The sequence below is a fragment of the Ambystoma mexicanum genome, chromosome 4q, assembly GCF_040938575.1.
Source record: "Ambystoma mexicanum isolate Mex_15411 chromosome 4q, UKY_AmexF1_1, whole genome shotgun sequence".
Lineage (NCBI taxonomy): Eukaryota > Metazoa > Chordata > Amphibia > Caudata > Ambystomatidae > Ambystoma > Ambystoma mexicanum.
Window position 1 is genome coordinate 55,776,170 of NC_090928.1, and position 21,365 is coordinate 55,797,534.

The window sequence follows — 21,365 nt, forward strand, 5'->3', positions numbered from 1 at the left end:
CCAATGTGTGTCATCGCAGAATGACACACGATTTCTGAAGTAGATTTTTTTTTAACAGGTTTAGCGCAATATATAGCATGTTTTTTTAAATGCCCGGATGATGTCTGCATAGCGGACCTACAATATGATTTAAGATAAGAATTGGAGAACATTAAAGTGGCACCAGGAAGGGACTGTAAAGTCAGTCACATGGCCTGTTGTAGCTTCATTACACACAAACCAGCCCAATTCAAATATGCAGTAATTATGGTTATTCTAGAATATTCTTGTGGAGGAAACTTCAGTAAGAAATAGAAGCGAAGGAAGATGTTTTGGGTCAGTTTTTTTAACACTGTATTTCCAGAAGGAATGAATGCACAACTTGATTTTTCTAGTTTTTTGGGTCAGGTCAAGATGCAGAACAATATTTTTTTGTAATTATTTATTATGAGTATTCGTACGCTGGCCTTTATAAAATGCATTATGAGTACCCAGATTGTCCTTAGCACTGGAGGGAGCCTTAACTACAGTGAGTGGAAACTTTCTCTGTTGAACAAATCTATGAACAGGATATCAATGATTTGCTAGAAATTATCACTATAGAGTGGTTGAGATTTAGTGAAAATGTGAGCGGGCCTGCCTGAGCAGAGGTACAACTGGTCTTGAAATTGTTAAAGGACACAAAAGATCCTTTAAATCCTTTGCAAATAGAGGAAGGAATGAAAATCAGCACTTATGCATACAATCTCCTGTCAGCGCCGACTGTAACCAGTGCTTTGGCGTAAGGCGCTTTATAAATCAATAAAATACAAATAATACAAATACAAAATGTTCAAACTGCACACCTACCTTCAGGTTTTTGTGTAAGCAAAGGCATTACGCCCACCTTGATTGGAACAAGACAACACTCTGCCAAACTAAGGAAAAGTTACAGTGGACAATCGATCTGACACAACCTTACAAACAACCCCTTCCCAGCAGTCCATTAAGAATGATCAGCTTGAAAGAAGCAATTATGAATCTTTTGAAACACCTGGTTGATTGAAATCCTGTGCATTTTATCATGAGGTTCTAATACACTGCCTATTGACTGTCACCAAGTAACCAGGACAGCCACAGCACTTTGCAATTGGACCTGAACATGAATCTAGATGTAGCACAATCTGTGGCTCAGGCTGTCAAGGTTGACCAAAAGCAAGAGAAGGACCAGGCATAGGCTTCCTCTGCGGTGTTTGTGCAGGTTGTACTCACAACCATGTACTTATTTCTAGGCACTGTGCATGGCGTTGTGTGATATAAATGAGGACTGTATGGCAACCTGGAGTGGTATAGCCTTGATTGCGAACAGACCAAACTGTGATCCGGTTCAGTGCCTTCTCCAAACTCTGATGCTCCCAAAGCTCCAGGGTGCTTTCAAGACCCAAGATAACACCCTGGAGGACCTCATCTGCATGTCTGCAGAAGGTGGATGACTAGCGTCCTGCACATGTTTCTTGAAGTTCTGTTCATCCAATGCTTTCTCTTGGCTCCAAGGCTAACACTGGAAGTTGTGCTTTCATTTTCTACCAAATTCCTAACAAATTATTAAATATCTGATGCCCACAATTCCATTTTTATTTCCAATAGCTGCTTCAATATAAATCCTTTTAATTCGAAGTTTGTAATAACGGGCTGCACTAACTAATGTGTGGGCACTTTCCTTTCCAAATAAAGTACTGATTAAAATTCAGAAATCAGAAGGGAATTGAAGAGAAAGAACAGAAGTGGGAAACCTGTCCTTTATTATCATGTTATATGTGTGAAGCCTCAGCGTGAGGTTTACGCCGCGCGCAGGCCTCTTTACAATAATACGCGGGAGCCAGGTCTGCATACAACCGTTCTTTATTTAACTTGGCGGTAACTGCCGGAAACCCTTCCCCGTCCCTCCCCTTCCCCTGACGTCACGTCCTGGGCGTCCTACGATACGGCCGCAACGGCGGCCGGCCCCCACACAACGATGCGGGTAGGCTGACATCTCCCCCTTTTTATCCTGCGAGATTCTCTTGTCCTCTTACCCCATTTCTTCGATGAGGTGGAGCGGTTTGATGTGGCTCCTCTGAGGACGTCTCATCCTGGTCGGTGTCGCTCGGTCCATGACAGAGGTTGCACTGTCCCTTTCTGCCTCCGACTCCTCGCCATCTCCATGGTAGGGTTCCTCCGGCGGACTGACTTCGTCTCTGTCTTTGTCCCATTCCCACCGCTCTCCGTGGTGGCGCATTACCCGCTTAAACTGTGACCTGTTTCGGGTTATGGACGTGCAGTCACTTCTTTCTGCTGTGACCATCGTTCCTTGCTTATGGGTGACGACGAGAGGGGTGGGTGCGAAGGTGGCTTCTTCTTTTCTGTTTTTGGGTTGTCTGAGCCATACTTCGTCGCCTGGCTGCATGAGATTTTCTCGGGCCCTTCTCTTCCTCTCCGTTGCTTCCTTCATTTGTGCTTTGCTCCTTTCGTCATTGACTCTTGCTTCTTGTTCCAGGCTCGTCGATTCCTTTGTTCTTGGGTCCTCTGGTAGTCTTGTGGTGATCGGCCTCCGGAATAGCAGGTCTGCCTGGCATATACCCGTCGTGCTATGGGGCGTGTGGCGGTATTCCCTGAGCAGTTGATTGAGGGCCTGCTCGAATGGTTTGTTTTGGATGTGGGCGATCTGTAATGTTCTCTTGACGTTGGTCATGAATCTTTCGACCATGCCATTTGCCTGAGGCCATCAAGGTGTTATCCGTTGATGTTGGAATCCCATGTATCTTGCAAACTTTTGAAACTCATGACTTATGAAAGTGGGACCATTGTCCGACTTTATGATTTTGGGGATCCCGTACGCTGACAGCATCCGGTCGAGGGCGGGAATGACGCTTGATGTTGCACTACTTTCCACGATCTGGCCGTCGGGGTACCTCGAATGTTCATCCATGAGTACCACGACGTCCATGAGTACCACGACGTGCGTGCCGTCATTCAGTGGTCCGAACAGATCTACTGCTAGCTCCTCCCATACTTTGTTGGGAAGCGGTGACATTTGTAGCGGATTTGGATGTGGAGGCGGAGCTACCTGTGCGCAGATGTGACATCCGCCCCTCCCTTCCTGCGTTCTCAGGCGGCTTTGATGCTGCGCCGGGTGTCGCGTGCGCTGACCTGCAGCCCAGGGGGGGGCCCGCAACGTGGTCCGGAGCACTCCTCTTCCCCGCTGCAGTCGGCGGATGTCTGGAGGTCCCAGCTGCTGGACGGGTCCGAGGCGCGCCGACGCGCTGAACCGCTCGGCTGCGGACCTCAACACGGCACTGGTGGGCTGTCTACCTCGTCGCCATTGTGAAGCCTCAGCGTGAGGTTTACGCTGCGCGCAGGCCTCTTTACAATAATACGCGGGAGCCAGGTCTGCATACAACCGTTCTTTATTTAACTTGGCGGTAACTGCCGGAACCCCTTCCCTGTCCCTCCCCTTCCCCTAACGTCACGTCCTGGACGTCCTACGATACGGCCGCAACGGCAGCCGGCCCCCACACAATGATGCGGGTAGGCTGACAATATGTACTCATACTCAATAAAAAGATATGCTTCCAGCGATTTGGACTGATTACGTTTTTCTAAAGAGACGTGGATCATTTCAATTATTCTTATAAGCACCCCAGATTTTCTAACCTGAGTGTGACTCAGTGTTTTAGACAAAAGAAACTCAATAAAGATGACTGCCACCAAAATGGAAGGCAGGCATCCGTGCAGAGCCCCACTTTCAGTTCCCTAGCTGACAATGCTGGCTGCAGCACCGGTAAATTGAGGGGCTGCGTATGTTTCCCATGTGTCCATACCTTTATCTGCTCTGTGTGGAATATGCTCCAGGATCACCACCAAGGAAACAGGCGAGTATTACGGTGACCAGCAATGGCACCTAGCATGTAAAAACATGGGAACCGCCATAACTATGGCTTCCTACGCATACTGATTGCCCTTTCCACATTGTAAATGGCCGGTAGAATCCACGAGGATCGATGCCTCTCTGGAATAATGAGGCTGGGGTGAAGCAGATGTGGGAGAGCAACATAGAAGTGCTGGGTTGGAGGGAAGATTAGGAATGCTGGGTGGGAGGGGAGGTGATGTAGGCTGAAGGGTGGGTGCGAGCAGCACTTAGCTTGCTCCAAACCTGGTCTTGGATCGTTAGATTAAGACTAGGTTTGGAGCAACCTGATTGACTGCCTCAAGAACCCACAGTACTAAATCCCAATATCAAAGGCTTTAAATATAGCATAAGTAGAAGAGAGGACATATGGCAATCTTACTGGATCCCACATTCTAGAATAATATCTTAATAGCTCTACTCAAATGAAAGAATGATTAGTCCATTATGCTATTGCTTGCGTTGCACCTAGACAGAAATGTGAATGTTAGCAAGCACCACACTTGGATGGAATTCTTAACCTTAGCTTGCGTCACACCTAGACAGAAATGTGAATGTTAGCATGCACCACACTTGGATGGAATTCTTAACCTTAGCTTGCGTCGCACCTAGACAGAAATGTGAATGTTAGCATGTACCACACTTGGATGGAATTCTCAACCTTAGCTTGCGTCGCACCTAGACAGAAATGTGAATGCTAGCATGTACCAAACTTAGATGGAATTCTTAATCTTAGCTTACGTCGCATCTAGACAGATATTTTGAATCTTAGCATGTACCACACTTAGATGAAACTGCGAATAATGACAAGTGCAACACTGGAATGCAATCGCAATCACTAAACTGCCTCACATCTAGACAGAATATTGGACTGACCAAGCGCCACACTCCGATGGTATAGTGAATGATAGCAAGCATCACATCTAGACATAATTGCAAGGACAGCAATGCCAACTAACCAATCCACTAACAATTTCATCCCTCTGCATACACCTCTCAAACTCTAACCAAACACAACCACAAGCCTAAAACGCAGCAATCCGCACAAACTTCACTACACTGCAAGAACAAAACAAACCGGACATAGACTTGCACAACAGCACACGACTACCAACCATAAAACACCCCACGCCCAGCCAATGGACCGAACGGGCTGAGGTTGCCAACAGAACATCACTGCTATCTTGCACTTTTCCAGATTACTCCCACTAACTCACCACCACCCTCCCACTTTCAGAGCCGCCAGGGGACCACTCCGGTGGTGATAGTGAGCGGTAAAAATATCCTTTAACATTAACATTAACATATTATAAGGCTATTTGTGCAAAAGGCTCAGGCTAGCAAATTTGGGAGAGCCAAATAGCAGCAGTGAGGAACCAGTAATTTTGATAACATTAGCTCTACACATAGAAGAAAAAGAGGTACACACCTGAATTCTTCATAACAGAAGTGGATAATTGAATGATTGTAATCAGATATTACTATGAACATTATGACCCCAAACACATTTTTTGGACATGCATTGTTATTACCCGGGAACGGCAGAAGAGTGTCAAGTGAGGCATCCAGTGAGATAATGATTTTAGTTTTTCATAAAATGACTGTTCCATCACCTGTTGCTCTGGGAACAAAAATAACCTTATGTTTGTATGCACATCTGTATGCATGTCATGGAGGGCTTTGATGAGCCAATGCCCCTTGTGTTCAACATCTTATTAGCAAGAGGCTCTATATATAGCTTGAAAAGAAGAGGAGTCAGTTCCAAGTGTTTTGTTTTAATGAACTGCCCAGAGCAATCCAAGACGCGAGGACCCAGGGGTTTCCCATTTGTGTACATACCATTATCTGCTCTGTGTGGAATATGCTCCAGGATCACCGCCAAGGAAACAGGCGAGTATTGCGGTGACCAGTAATGGCACCTAGCATGTGAAAACATGGGAACCGCCATAACTATGGCTTCCTACGCATTCTGATTGCCCTTTCCACATTGTAACGGGCCGGTAGAATCCATGATGATCGATGCTTCCTGGAATAAAACCTTAATGTGGAATAAAGTGCATGCAGATTTCTTGCACAAAACAGGGAAACACACAGAGCAGATTTCTGACTCCACACCCAGCTCTGTGCAGAGATTCCCAACCTAAATATGCAGAAAGTGCCTCCACTTCTTTTACTGTATTTTATAAACCCATAAAAATAATGTGTTAAGTATTAACACATTATTTTTATGGGCTTACATTCTCAGCAGCCAGAGGGGGACCATGTTCCCATTATTGCATGCACTAAATGCATGTTTCTATGCAAGGCCCCATAACATTCAGCCCCAATCAATCACAGAGGACCTCTGATCGCAAGACAACCTGCAGGGTTCTGCTCCACACTCAAAGGGAAGGGCACGGTTCATCTGGGCTATACATTCTCAGCAGCCAGAGGGGGACCATGTTCCCATTATTGCATGCACTAAATGCATGTTTCTATGCAAGGCCCCATAACATTCAGCCACAATCAATCACAGAGGACCTCTGATCGCAAGACAACCTGCAGGGCTCAAACACAGTGACTTCACCACTTAGTCGTTAAACAGATTAGGTAATCAGGATCCAAGGTGACATATGTTTCATAGCAACTGCCACATCAGCATGAAAGCTATGAAACAAACATTGTAAAAACACCCTGAAGCAGGATCATCACTCTACATGGAAGCAATGTAATATGAGCATAAAACACATGATATGATCAGAATGTGAAAATGCAGATTTCATACCTTTTTCTGGTGGGCAAATCTGTACAAGAACAAATGATTTGGGTTACATATCATTCAGAATTGAACACATGAATGCAAGTAAATGTAAATCTAGGCATAACTCAATGCACTCACTAGTCTTGTTTTAGTAGAAACCCTGGTGATCAATGGTATGAACATTACCATCATGTGATAACCCTTTAGCTAAGTGGACACAGCATTCAGGAAATTCAGAACTTTAGAGCCTCGAGCATGACTGACGCTAGCAAGATAGTGTCAGGGGCTCTCATCCAGTGACTGGAACATATTGCAGTATCACACATGGAGAGGATTGCTTCACTGCACGTGGTCATGCAACACATCATGACATAAGTATGGTCCTAGCAGACTGTATCAACTTTCACATCAGAACTCTTCTGCACTAAGCAAAGACTATATGAATTTCAAAGGGAGTCACAAGGATCAAACTGGCCACTTTATTCGAAAACATAATTCCTGACAGGCCTCCCTGCAAACCTGGCAGTGGGGCAGCAAGCTGACAAGGCAAGGAGTGGGCCGTTTGGGGGTTCAGAGAGGGATTTATGTATGGTGGGAATGTGGGGGAGGGAGGTAACTAGGGGTATAGGACGGCTTCATGGCAGAGTAAGAAGTGGGCCTTTGTGGGAGCCTGTAGGCTGTGGGGGTGTCCCCCACACAAGAAAAGGGTGATGGTGGTGCTAGGGGAACAAGGGACCTATGGAGGGTTGGGAGTGTTCCTTGAACAAGAGGAGGGTTGGAGGGGCAGCAGGGGCACAACGAGGGATTCCCAGCTGCACCAAAGGCAGAGCCGGGAAACCAGGCTTCGTCAAAAATGGTCTGCCGGAAAATCACGTGGAGCAACAAGGACCTTGCTTTGGCTGTATACTTTGTTAAGCCCTACTTTGATTAGATTTAAGGGCTCTTGGGTATCAGTAAATACACAAGTTACTGTCCAGCTTGTCTCAAATATATCAAGACATTCCGATGGGTTTAATTAAACAAATCAAATAGTAAAACCATGAAGGTTTTGAAAAAATAATGCAAGGGGACATTATTTCGAGATGCTTTTTGTATGATTCCATAGTCATTTAAAAACACTATGTATTAACTTCACGCATTTAATTATATATATTCCAAAAAACAGCCATTCAGCGCAACAGCAACATGAAACAAGTACTCATATGAATGGCTAAGAATTTGAGCACTTAACCGGTCAGGTGCAAAATAAAATGTCTTTTATTCTTTTAGTTCATTAAAATAAGAACATGGCATGTCGCAATCCAAGGAGTGGACATACAAAACGCCATGCGGTCCACCCTAACCAGGGCTTCGCCAGGCTAAGTTACAACATACATAAACCCGCGTTCAATTTAAAAGCACAGAGAACTACAAACAGATCATCATATAACTGATTGGATCTTGCCTAAATAGGTATACTTATTGAAGAATTCCTGTTCTGTATCCTATTGATAAGTGTATTCTAGGGACATGTATAATCTCTTTAAAGGCTTCCCTAAATTGGGCCACACTTTGGAGGACTGCAGTGGTGTAGTGTTCATTGTTGCAGTTGGCTCCGATAATCATTCAACCAACTGCGTTAGTTGTTTTGCCCACTTGGGCAGACTCAAAACAATCCGCACCCAATAACTAGTTTTCCAGCAAGGCACTATGTCCTTTTCGGGGGTATTACATTTTGTTCTGTATCTTGCACTTTATATGTGGCTGATCTCATATGGTTTCACATGGTAGCCATTCATGTGAGTACTTGTTTCATGTTGCTGTTGCGCTGAATGGTTGTTTTTTGGATTATATATGCAGGAGAGCTCCCGCCTATTATTCCTGGCACCCGCTGCTTAAGCAAGCAGCCCGATCCCTTTTGGAGCTAATTAGTTGTGTCTGTCAAGACATTCCGATGGATTCAATTTAGCAAATCAAGTAGTTAAACCAAGTAGTAAGCTCCTATTTTTTACTCTCCAGGCTGTGAGCATTTGGGTTTCCTCATTCATCATGGCACTGTTGATTATCTCCAGCATTGGATTTGAAGTTGGTTGTATGATCTTTCGATATAGCATCAGGCCGTTTCTTTTGACAATTACTTTCAAAGAAGACAGGCTCAGTTCTCTTCGAATCAAAGCCATATAGGTTGACTGAGGCAAAGAAAACACTTGGCGCCAATAGAAACCCTCAAGCCTAGGCCATATGGAGTCTCGGAGTAGGGGCATTGCTTCGGCTCCATAAACTATGCTTGGAATCACCTTTGATCTGAAGAACTTAAGAGTTGCCATCAATGAGAAACGGCAGAACTTTATGTTCATGATTTTTGTTTGGACTATTAGGGTTCTCATTTTTGCCCTTAGATAATCTTGCATTGGTGTTTCCAGCCCACTGTTACTCAGAATTATCCCCAAGTATCTGAAACTTGTAATAGTCTTCAGCCTTTTGCCTTCCGTAAACAATTTAAGGCATTTTACTTCTTGTTTTTGACCTTTTTTCCAAACGACATTACCTTTGTTTTTGTTTCTCTGATAGCAGATCAACTTTGTTTAGTCTTACTTTCATGGAGGTCTGTGAGTATAAAGCATGGACAGGCTGAAGGGTGGATCTCGGGCAGCTTCGTTGTTTCAGTTTCTTCCACAGGGTTTCTCTGTCCAACCTGTCGAAGGCTTGCACCAAGTCCACAAAACTTAGGCATAGCCGTGCGTTGCCTTCCAACGCCCTTGCCTTTAGAGCACTTATTAGGAGGATGTTAACTGAAGTTCCCAGGCCCCGAACAAACCCCCCCTGTAGTGGGTCATAATTGTCTGAGGCAAAGGTCCATTTATGGAACTCCTCCAAAGCTAGAGATCCAAATATCTTACCAATTGTGTCCAAAAGAGATTAGACGATATTGCCTTGGGTCTGTCTTGCCACCTTTTTTAAAGATCGGCACTATGATGGCCTTTTTCCATGTTGAGGGGATTGCACTGCACTCAACACAGTCCTGCAAAATCTCGCTTATCAGGTATGCCAAGGATTCCGGGTGCTGTTTCAGATGGTGATTGGTTATCCCGTCAGGACCACGGACACGTAAGTTATTTAGTCTTTTGATCTTTTCTTCAATGGTCTTATCGTTGGCGATCTTCCAACACACTTTGACTGGTGTCAAATCAGGTGGACTTTTGTTTTCCAAAGGTTTATATAGTTCCTTAAAATGTGTGGTCCATGCTCTTTCCGCCAGGTTATTATCCAATGTTGTTAGTTCCTTTGGGACTGGCTCAATGAGGGTCCAAAAGGCCCTAGAGTTTTTGCCACTCAGGGTACATAACATTGCCTCCGAGTCAGCTTGATATAAATTGACTCTTTGAAGCCGATTCCATGATTCATAGTTCTTTTCCTCCTCAATTGCTTTTGTTATTAATGAAGGATGTTTTGTTTTATCCACCAAGCGTTTACTTTGTCTTACCAATCGCCTTTTTTCTACTAACACTTTGTTGTAGACATGGATTTTTGATTTTTCGGACTCTTTGCCTTGTGGTTTAGAAGCTTTATATATTTTGAGGAAGGGCTGGCAATCAAACACTTCTGTGCCTCTTTTCCCCCACTTCTCTCTTGCTTGATGGTAGTCAGACGTCATTAAGGCAATGTCTTTCTCGCTCAGCCGCAGGAGTGTGTTCCCGTTACAGGGTTCAAGGTATTCTTTCTCTGTTCCCTTTTATCCCTTTCCAATGGGTTATCAGAGGATTATGGTCACTGTTAGAGGTTGTCACCACTTCAAACTCAACTATTAGATCCAAGAATTTTCTTGAGACTCAGGTATGGTCTATCATAAGACCCATGCCTTTTCCTTCCCACGTTGGAACTGATAGGATTTGATTATTATTTATTTTATGAAGGTTATGCATGTAGTATGCATCCATTAGGCAGTTCAATTTTTCCCCCCTTTCCTGTGAAAGAGATTCAAACAGGGTTGTGCCTCCCTTAAGCCGTTTTCAAGACATACTGCGTTCAGGTCTCCCGTGATTATTGTGTGGTCAATTTTATGTAGGGCATTTGCTTCTTCAAGGATGTGCTCAATTGCCTGTAGATATTTGTCGTCGTCCGTTCTAGCCGGATTCCAATAAATGTTAATTAGGAGAATCTTTTCAGGTATAATTGAATTTCCTTGGCTATTCTGTCTTGTCCACAAAACCACTACCGCTTGGATTAATTCTGTGGTTTGGAGGATACGATCTAGCATTAACCCGCTACCCGCTCTTATCGCAATTAAGAGCCCTGAAATAGGCCTGCCAGCCGCCCCCTTGATTGCTGGGGAAAGGTCCAAATCATATCCATCCAGACAAGGCTTTGTAGTTAGCCAGGTCACTTGGAGACACGATGTCCAAAAAATATAATAATCTTATAGACTCCATCTACTTTACATTTTTCAGTAAAGTAGTTAGACTCAATAAGATTCGCCAACATTTCCATTAGCATATTGTACTATGCTAATGGAAATAATGGACACTTGTATAATAGAGAAGAAAGAAAGTACAGAAAAATGTTTCTGTCCCAAATACTTTCGTCTAGCATACAATAAGGACCGCAATCCATGGACCTTCATGACTATCCATGGTCTCTGTAGTCCCCTTTCCAGGCCAAGCATCATTAAAAGACCCGGATGGCACATGCACAGGACAGCCCTTCTATCCTTTTTACCGTTATGCTTGTAAGACTCCCGCATTGCCTGCTTTCGAAAATTCACACATCCATCCACCAATCACTTCCAAAAACTCTACATATAACCCTATCAACATATTAAACTTCTGCACACCAACTGCCACTTAACAAAGTTCTATAAATCTTTTGCATCTCCATTTCCCTTACTTATACAAACAAATTGTAGACAGTGCTGCTATAGATGCACATATGCATTGAGCAGTAAGAGAAGTGCATGAGTGGAAGGGGGAATAGGGATGACCAACTGCTGATGGGAGCCCAGGAGGAAAGTGCCAAGGGATGCTAAGGTGGGAGGCCACAGGCTTACTGCTGGGGCGGAGCAGTCTCAAAAGGTAGGGTACACAGCCGCCAGGCATTAGACCCGCAAGGGCAGTGCTGAAGGGAGGCAGGTGTACTGGTGTCAACTAGATATAGGACCTGGAACCTGTAAGGTTCATGAAGAACTAGGCCATCAGTTTCGGTGGCAGTGGTATGAGTTAGCAGGGAAGAGATTGAGGGAAACTGGAAGACAAAAGCAGACTTTTGAGACATTTCCGGAACTTGAGGAAGTCCAGCTCAAGTCTGAGAGGAGCAGGAATGCTGTTCCAAAGAGAGGCACTGACCAAAGAGTGAGACATGCCTCCCGCACTCTGTGTCAAAAAGCGTTTGACAAGCAGAGAATTGGAGTAAGGGGGGTGGAGGGCTCCAGATGGGCAATATTTAGGGAGACAAAGATGGAGATAGCATGGTCCCAGGCCCAGAAAGCCTTGTCAATGACACAGAGGATCTTGATTTTCATCCTTGCGGCCACCAGAGCCAATGTACAGATTTAAGAGCTGTAACAATATGATCCCTGGGCATGAGGCCAAGGATAAGTCTTGCAGTCCTATTCTAGATTAGCTGAAGGGGTTGTAGCCAACAAAAGGGGAGGTTCAGGGTGAGGCTGTTGCAGTAGTCCAGCCTAGAGAGGAGCAGGGCTCTAGAGACGTTCAGCTTCTGGGGGAAGGTGAGGACCGGTAGAATGCCTGTAAGGAGTTGAAGCTGAAAGTGGGCCTTGTTCACAAGCTCCAAAATGTAACGAGTAAAGTAGAGAGAGAAAAAAACAAGGGGTGGTTTGCCTGATATCTGCGCACAGAACACAATTAGAACTGCTGTTAGCGTAAGTTTTAATTAAAGAAGTCTTGAACAGCCTGACACGTGTTTCGAGCTGAGAAGCTCATCATCAGAGGCTGGTAATTTAGTACATGATTATGCAAGAATTCAAAGAATTAAATCAAACAAGGGTGAACATAAATGAACACAATGAATTAACATTGGTTTAACAACAACCGCAAATCCAAACGAAAGGCACATGTGTGGCAAGACCAACAAAATGAAAAATCATAAATCGAGCAGAAATAATAAAACAGGTATATACATGCAGAAAATTAATTCTATGTCAAGACCGGAGGCTCCCATTATGCTTCTCTTTCTTTTATTCGACAATAAAGAAAAGATCTCAGCAGCAAGATATTTGTGCACCAAAAGTGAAAGTGCCATGAGTAATGTGCAGAAAACAGGTGCACCAAATATATATAATAAACATAGCAATATAACAGTCGTATAACAGTAATATCTTAACATAAAAGGTAAGAGTCTCTGAAGAAAACTACATTTCCCAGGGAGCTTGGCTCCAGTTCATTTTGAGGCCATCAACATGTGACCTAGTGCACCAATAGTAGTTCAGATCCCCTGCATAAACAGTCCTAAACATGATGACACTTTCTCTTTCTTTGCTGCTCACAGCAAGAGATAAGTACTTCATGTTTAGCACTGCTTACGTTATGATTTTATAATTTAAAAGATAACGTTACAAAAATGTCATAATATATGTTCACTGCATAGTTATAGACTTATACGAATTTTACTTTCAATATTTATTTTAAAAAATATATATATATATATATAATAATAATTTGTACTTTTATGTTGGGCTCTGACGTCAGTCCTCTGACCTCAGAGACCGCTTCACACGGTCACAACTGATCAGTTATTTATCCGCTCGTCGAGCGGATTCTCTGACGGCTCGCGGCGGCTTTGCCGCAACTTCGTTGCGCTCTGAGGTGCTGGGGATCCAGCGCGGCCTAGTCGGGCCACGCTGCACTGCATGCAGGCCGCCAGGGGAGCTCCTGCTCTCCGGGTCCTTTCCTCTACATTCCGGTGCTCGAGCGCGCATGCCCGTTATAATATAACGGTTCTTGCAGCTCGAGCGCCGGAATCTTTCCTCAGACAAGAGCGACCGTTTCTTCTCGCTGGTTTTTCACCGCACATATATCAAAGTAATTTTCTATTCAGCATTTAAGAACAATTACAAGACTGAACTGAAATTACATTACTGGGCAGTGAGAGAAGGCGTTCGGAAGCCCAGAAAAGAAAAAAAAAAAAAGTGAGTAAGGTCATTTATTTTATAATGGCAGAACAGTACTCGCCTCAATCAGATCAGGCTTGGTCTGAGGCTGAGGGAGATCACTGTTACATAGATGAAGAGGCAATGGCTAATAGTTTACAGAAGGTTCTGGGATCCTCTGTGGAGACCAGTGTTAAGAAAGCTGTAACGGATATGCTCATTCCCATACAAAATCGTCTAGACACTATGGAGGAGCATTTCAGAGGGACCTCCCCTCCTGGGAGGAAGAGAACACAGAAAAGGAAGCACCTTACCGAAGGGGGATGTATACCGGCTCGCAAGAGTAAAAGCTCTACGATCCCCCTGAGCCAGCCATCTAATGCCACAGCTGCCATAACGGATGCCTTCTCAAGGCTGAAACAAGCCTTCATGAATAGGAAGGTAACTCCTTCCCATCTACCCTCTTACCCCGAGGAGGAAACCAGGGGAACTAGACCCTCAAGCCCAGAGGGACATGGACAAGGCTCGGAAGAAGATCATAACAAAAACGTCTACGACGCTGATCTTTCTCACTCTTCAGATGAGGAATTTCATTTCGAGGATTCAAGACCCTCTGCGTCAGGGATTGCGGCAGACCCCATCCCTAATGACACACCCGGGATCAAACCTTCTACTGAAGGTACATTTACCCCGGAAGACTTAATACACCCCAGTTCCACCGACTGGGAACCATCTTCCAAGACATCGAGTTACATCCACCTTAGGCTGCGTAAGCTGCTTGATAAAGAAGTTCGCGCCAGACTACGTGCTGAATGTCCACGACCAGACATTGCGGATAAAGTAGCTCTGACTCCAGAGCTCGATTCAAAAATGATTACCTTTTTGGGTAAAAACGTTAAAGACCCCAGGAAGGGTATTGATCGCGCCTGGAAAGCCTGCCAGGACAAAGTATTGGACGTAGCAGGTCCACTAGCAAAAATCTCCGATCTTGCAAATGCAGCCATCTCCTCATCGGACCCCATCGAACCAGTGATACTGTCCGGTTGGGTCCAGAGGGCTATTTGCCTCTTGGGCAACGCCAGTTGCGCCATCTCAACAGAGCGACAGAAAGGCATCCTATACAAGATAGATGCTAAATTAACTGAACTGGCAGACACAGAATCTGGCCCAACGGCGCAAGGCCAGCTTTTCGGAGACCCTTTCATGAAGGAGATGACAAAATTCGTCGGGACATTCACGGCGTTGGACAAAGCACAGGCTTCAATAAAAAGAGCATTTGCAACCAAGGTTTTCTCCAGGGCCGAACGAGGAAGAGGTCGCTCTTCCGGCCGTTACTTCTTCGACAAGAGACCTCAACAATCTTACTGTATGCCTTTCCTCCTTTCACTATGATAGGGAGGACCCTGGCGAAGGCCCGTCAGGAGCACGCGAATCTGATCCTTATAGCGCCGTTCTGGACATCTCAGACTTGGTATCCAGTTCTTCTGGAACTTTCTACGGATTCTCCAATCCTACTACCCCAGTTTCCGGATCTCCTATTAGATCCATCAGGTCAACATCATTCTCTCCTACTCAACAGATCTCTGACCTTAGTAGCCCGGAGGATTTCAGGTCAAGATGGAGAGTCCCAGGCATGTCTCACAAAGCGATCAACCTTATCGAAGAGAGCCCGGCTCCTAGTACCCGGAAGAGATATTCCAACTCTTGGAGCATCTGGAGCTCCTGGTGTCGTGAGAAAGGATTACATCCAATTTCAGCACCTGTAGAAGAGATTTTGAATTTTCTAGCATCCCTAGCGGAAAAAGGGCTCGCCTACAGGTCTGTGAACGCCTACCGTTTAGCAATTTCCGCAGGTCATGACCTTATCCAAGGAGTACCAGCAGGAGAACACCACCTCGTCTGCAGGTTGCTCAAGGGTGTAAGGCTTACCGTCCCACCTCCAGCTCGCTATCACAAGCTTTGGAACGTTAATAAAGTACTGAACCTTTTTCTGGCATGGCCTAGTAACGAAGAACTATCGCGTACAGCCCTATCTGGCAAACTCACTACTCTACTCTGCTTGGTCTCCTGCAGGAGAGTCTCAGACATCAGAGCTCTAGATCTAGCAGGCAGAACCTTTTCTCCTGATGGCATTGTATTCCATATTCACAGAAGAACAAAGTGCAATTCCAGGGTGATTTCCTATCCCGCCTTTAGAGATCAACCAAAGCTCTGCTTGGTTAAATGCTTGAAAGTCTTTGAAGAAAAGACGGCTCCACTCAGAACCTCCCCTAATGGGCAGCTACTGATCGCTCTGCGTAAACCGCACAAAGCAGTATCAGCACCGACCTTAGCACGTTGGGTCCGGTGGACGCTAGCTCAAGCAGGGATAGACACCAAGCATTTCGGAGCCCACTCAGTTAGAGGAGCCATGGCTTCCAAAGCCTTTCAGGCAGGAGTTCGCCTAGAAGATATCATGAGGATGGCAGATTGGGCTAGTGAATCAGTTTTCAAACAATTCTACCGAAAGCCAGTAGATCAGCCGGCATCTATTGTGGTAAGTAAGCTTTAAACAAGCATAATGGGAGCCTCCGGTCTTGACATAGAATAAAGATTTTTCCAGAAAGTCTTAATTCTATTAAAGACTCGGAGGCGAGCATTATCCCACCCGGCGAGAAAATAACAGCATGTTACCTGATGTTAATTAAAGATGTAATGAGAAGATTAATGTTCTGAAATGTACATGTACCCTATCGGAATAACTCCAAGATTTTCTCCCACCCCGATAAGGGATTTAGGGTTGTTATATACAAGAGACTAAAGTTTTCCTTTTTCTTGACAGCGTCAGCAGACATGTCCGCCTGATCACGGCCCGACACAAGTTCTTCTTCTTCAAGTTAGCTACAATTATGTCCTACTATGGACAGCCAAGTTCGCAGCCCAGAAAGAGGAAGTGTCATCATGTTTAGGACTGTTTATGCAGGGGATCTGAACTACTATTGGTGGACTAGGTCACCTGTTGATGGCCTCAAAATGAACTGGAGACAAGCTCTCTGGGAAATATAGTTTTCTTCAGAGACTCTTACCTTTTATGTTAAGATATTACTGTTACATTACTGTTATATTGCTATGTTTATTATATATATTTGGTGCACCTGTTTTCTGCACATTACTCATGGCACTTTCACTTTTGGTGCACAAATATCTTGCTGCTGAGCTCTTTTCGTTATTGTCGAATAAAAGAAAGAGAAGCATAATGCTCGCCTCCGAGTCTTTAATAGAATTAAGACTTTCTAGTAAGTTATTATGGAAAATCTTTATTATACACAAATCATCAGGGTACACATTTTGGAAAAGGATATAATGTGGTACATCCACAATTGCCAGAGTCGTAGCAGATTATATGAATTAAAAAAGGAAACAAAAATAGCATCAATGGCATCCATTAATCGGCCAAGAAGATATTTAACAGTAGCATAAAAAGTATTGTCTCTCCAACACTATGAGCATACTAAATCAACCATTAAAATACCTAAACTATAGATTGTACTAATTAAATAGACATCAGCTAATTTCTGCTTTCCTTTGTCACTGATTACTGTCCAACTGCAATTGCATTTGACACGAGCGCGGCATGCGCAGCATGCAGAGCTCTATGAATGCTCCAGCTCTGGCATGGATACCGCAGTGTCTATTTACGGCGGCTCCTGAACTGCGGAGCTTTAGCTCCAGTTCACATAGCTCCACTGTGGGAGAAAGACGAACAAACAAAACCCACTCAGAGTAGCTAACTAATAATTTCATTAGATTAAGTGCTATAGATGTAAAACCGTGGAAAGTAATGTATTAAGAGACCATACCTAAATATACAGCGCTTTCATTACGTAGAGATACTGCAGTCCAGGTAAAGCCAGGCGAATTGAACAGAGAAGAATGGAAGGGGCAGAAAGGAAGGAAAAAGGACTAATTAGAAACTAGTGCTTCATTAGTAAAGATTAATTGGTCACATGCGTAGCCCCTCAGGCTGATTGTGAAGTCCAGGGGCTTACGCGAAAGACCCGAACTTACTGGCGTCTCCACCTATGTGAACTGGAGCTAAAGCTCCGCAATTCAGGAGCCGCCGTAAATGGACACCGCGGTATCCATGCCAGAGCTGGAGCGTTCGTAGAGCTCTGCATATGACTCTTGAGAGCCGCCATTGACAGTAATCAGTGACAAAGGAAAGCAGAAATTACCTGATGGCTATTTAATTAGTACAAGATTGTACTAATATTGTGAGCTCCACACAGTGAAACTCACAATATTTCATGGTTCTGGAAATGAACTAACACATTGGTAAGCATTTATACCATCTAGTATTTTTCTCTTAAACAGAGGTTTTTCTCTTTCTGTTACATGTACTTTATTCAATAACACCATAATTTTCACCTGAATTCTCTTAGTTAGGTTGACCCACCTTACAAGGAATACAAGGTAATATATTACTCAGTAATGGTTGATTTAGTATGCCCATGGTGTTGGAGAGACAATACTTTTTATGCTACTGTTAAATATCTTCTTGGCCGATTAATGGATGCTATTGATGCTATTTTTGTTTCTTTTTTTAATTCACATAATCTGCTACGACTCTGGCAATTGTGGATGCACCACATTATATCCTTTTACAAAATGTGTACTCTGATGATTTGTGTATAATTAATTTTCTTCATGTATATACAGGTTTTATTATTTCTGTTCGATTTATGATTTTTCATTTTGTGGGTCTTGCCACACATGTGCCTTTCGTTTGGATTTGCGGTTGTTGTTAAACCAATGTTAATTCATTGTGTTCATTTATGTTCACCCTTGTTTGATTTAATTCTTTGAATTCTTGTATAATCACATACTAAATTACCAGCTTTTGATGGCGAGCTTCTCAGCTTGAAACACGTGCCAGGCTGTTCAAGACTTCTTTCATTAAAACTTACGCTAACAGCAGTTCTAATTGTGTTCTGTGCGCAGATATCAGGCAAACCACCCCTTGTTTTACTCATGTACTGTTGGCAACTTTGGCAGGTTGCCCACACTTCTGCCTTAATCTGCAGCCCTTACACACATACCAAACCGTCAGGGCGCCTTGTTTCTCATAATAATCCTCCTCTGCCAAAAATAGGTTGTAAAGTAGAGAGAGGACTCAAAGATGACCCCAAGGTTTTTGGCCTCACAGGATGGTCAAGAGGAGGGGGCCCAAGGAGGGCAGCCAGAGGGTAGGAGGAAACAGGGCACAGGTGTACCAATAAGAAGGATCTCTGTCTTACTGCAATTGTGACAGAGATTGTTAGCCACACACAATGCCTGGATGGCGGTCACACAATCAGGGATAAAAGACAGTGAAAAGAAGGTAGAAGAGTGAAGTTTCAAGGAAAGCTGTGTGTTATCAATATAATACTGGGAATGAGAAGAGAAGAAGGAGATCAGGTGAGCCAGACAGACAAGATAGATATTGAAGAGCCACAGCGATGGGATAGATCCCTGATCTATGCTGCAGGTAGAGACTGAGGTAGGTAGTAGAGTAGAAACAGCAAAGTTGCAGCTGGGAAGGGCGGTTAGTGAAGAAAACAGGCCAGCCAGTCCAGTGCCTGGTTCATGATGCCTAAGGTATCATGTAACCGTTTAATGAGGATAGAATGGTTGACCCGTGTTAAAGGCGGTTGAGAGATCAAGGAGCACTATCCTCAATTGTACTACATCATAAATACCATATACACTTCAATTATATAATTTTACCATATTACAAATACGGTATACTCCCCCTATAGTACCCATAATAACTATACATATATTACCATACTGTATGTCGCCAGTGGCCAGATTGCTGGGAGCACGGCCACACCGTGCTCCCACAATACACCTTCAAATAACAAGACTCACCCTTCCGCCCCCAATCCCAATAATGTCAACCGATAGAAAAATTAACAGCACATACGGCAGCACCTGCACAGCTTTTGTTTACCTATAAAGATAGCTCTTTATCAACTAGTTTCCACTCCCTCACCCTTTTCAGGCCCTCTTTCGTTCACAAAATAACCCCAAATATATTTTCCATACTTCTTTTCCTCACTGCACTGTCTGCGGACAAAGGCCATGATCTGCCCATCCAATATGGCGACCATTTCTTAAATTATGACATCCTTCACATTTTCAAACATCCAATCAGCATACCCCGCTCATGTTTGGTGACCATTGGTCGAACAACGCCAAAGTTGTAAGCTGCCAAAAAGTACTTTTTCTTTAAGTTGAGCAACTTAACCAATGATATTCTTACCATTGATTATATAAACATTTCTCATGAACAAATATCACAATTTCTTATTTTGTCAGAAATGGCAAACACTTCAGTGGCTAGAAGAAAACCTTGGCAAAGAAGAAATGAGTTTGTACTGTGACACACCACTCTGCAGGGCGAGCAGTTTCAGAGTGCTTTCGAGGCTGCGGTCAAGGTGCATGAGAAACACTGCTACCTACCTTGGATTTAAGGCACGCCAAATATTTTCCCCTGTCCACCTGCCCCTCCGTATCTGTGGTTGCTGCCATTTCCCTCTCCCACCGTACCTCCTCACCTCTCTTACAAAAAAACAAAATCCCCAAAATATAAAAGCCAGAAAGACAATAAAAAGGTTCCTTTTCGAGCCACCTTACACAGTTAAAAAATAGAACTAAAACAAAAATCACCTTTTGTAGTCTGCATAGTCCACGGATGGTGGGGGAATTGAAATACATTAATTTGTTTTTCATTCAGAAATGGTGGCTCTTAAAATAACCTTTTTTTTATTTTTTGGGGGGTTTAAATGGATCTGCGTGAATTTTCCATTGCGGAAAAGTCTGCGACGGAAATGTTTGCATGAGAAATGTACGAACCACAAAAGGTTTGTACATTTCCCATGCAAACATACATTAAAAACCCCTACAAACCCACACACCCCCACCCAAACCCTCAACACACCCCAACACACAACCCCAACAAACCCCCACCCTACTTACCTTTGAAGACGCGCTGAGTCCCTGCAGCGCCAGTTCCCTTTCACTTCCATGATCAGGAACCGTCGCCCCAGGGTCCTTTTCTTTTTTCTTCCGGGCAGCTGCAGGGGTTTCCCCCGCAACACCCCCCTCACTATACTGTATAGCATAGTGAGCGGGGATAGCGGGGGACACCCCCAGAGCCCCCGGCTTTTTTAATTTTCTTTCATTTGGCGGGGGGCCAGAGGGGTGTCCCCTGCAAACCCTTCTCACTGTAGTGAGCGGGGTGTTACGGGGGACACCCCTCCAGCCCCAAGTCCGACCCCACCAAAACACCTAAACACATACCACAAAAAGTTCAAACTTTTAGTAGTTAGAACTTTTTCGAGGTGTGTGTTTTAGGTCTTTTGGTGGGGTCGGACTTTTATAGTCGGTAATTTCGTACAATACCTTTTATATACTGAACACACAAATGTTCTACTGAACTTAATTATTTTTTCTAACTTTTGTAAAAACTACTAATTTGTTTTCTGATTTTTCTTTTTTATTTACTACTAAAAAAATACTTCACTAGATATTTCACGAGTTCACAAAAAAAAGTTCAGTGCATTTTGGATATTCAAATGAAAAATCTGATTTCCGACATCAGACAAATGCATTGCATC

At 44.0% G+C, this 21,365-nt stretch overlaps 1 protein-coding gene across 1 annotated transcript in view; it reads right to left on the reverse strand.

Moving 5' to 3' along the window:
• The window catches only part of LOC138467193 (tropomyosin alpha-1 chain-like), a 996,954-nt gene that overhangs the window by 551,613 nt on the left and 423,976 nt on the right, over positions 1-21,365 (reverse strand). The window contains exon 9 of the mRNA XM_069607248.1: positions 6,669-6,687. Within this exon, the coding sequence (XP_069463349.1) occupies positions 6,669-6,687 (19 nt within the window). The remainder of the gene's footprint in view (positions 1-6,668; positions 6,688-21,365) is intronic.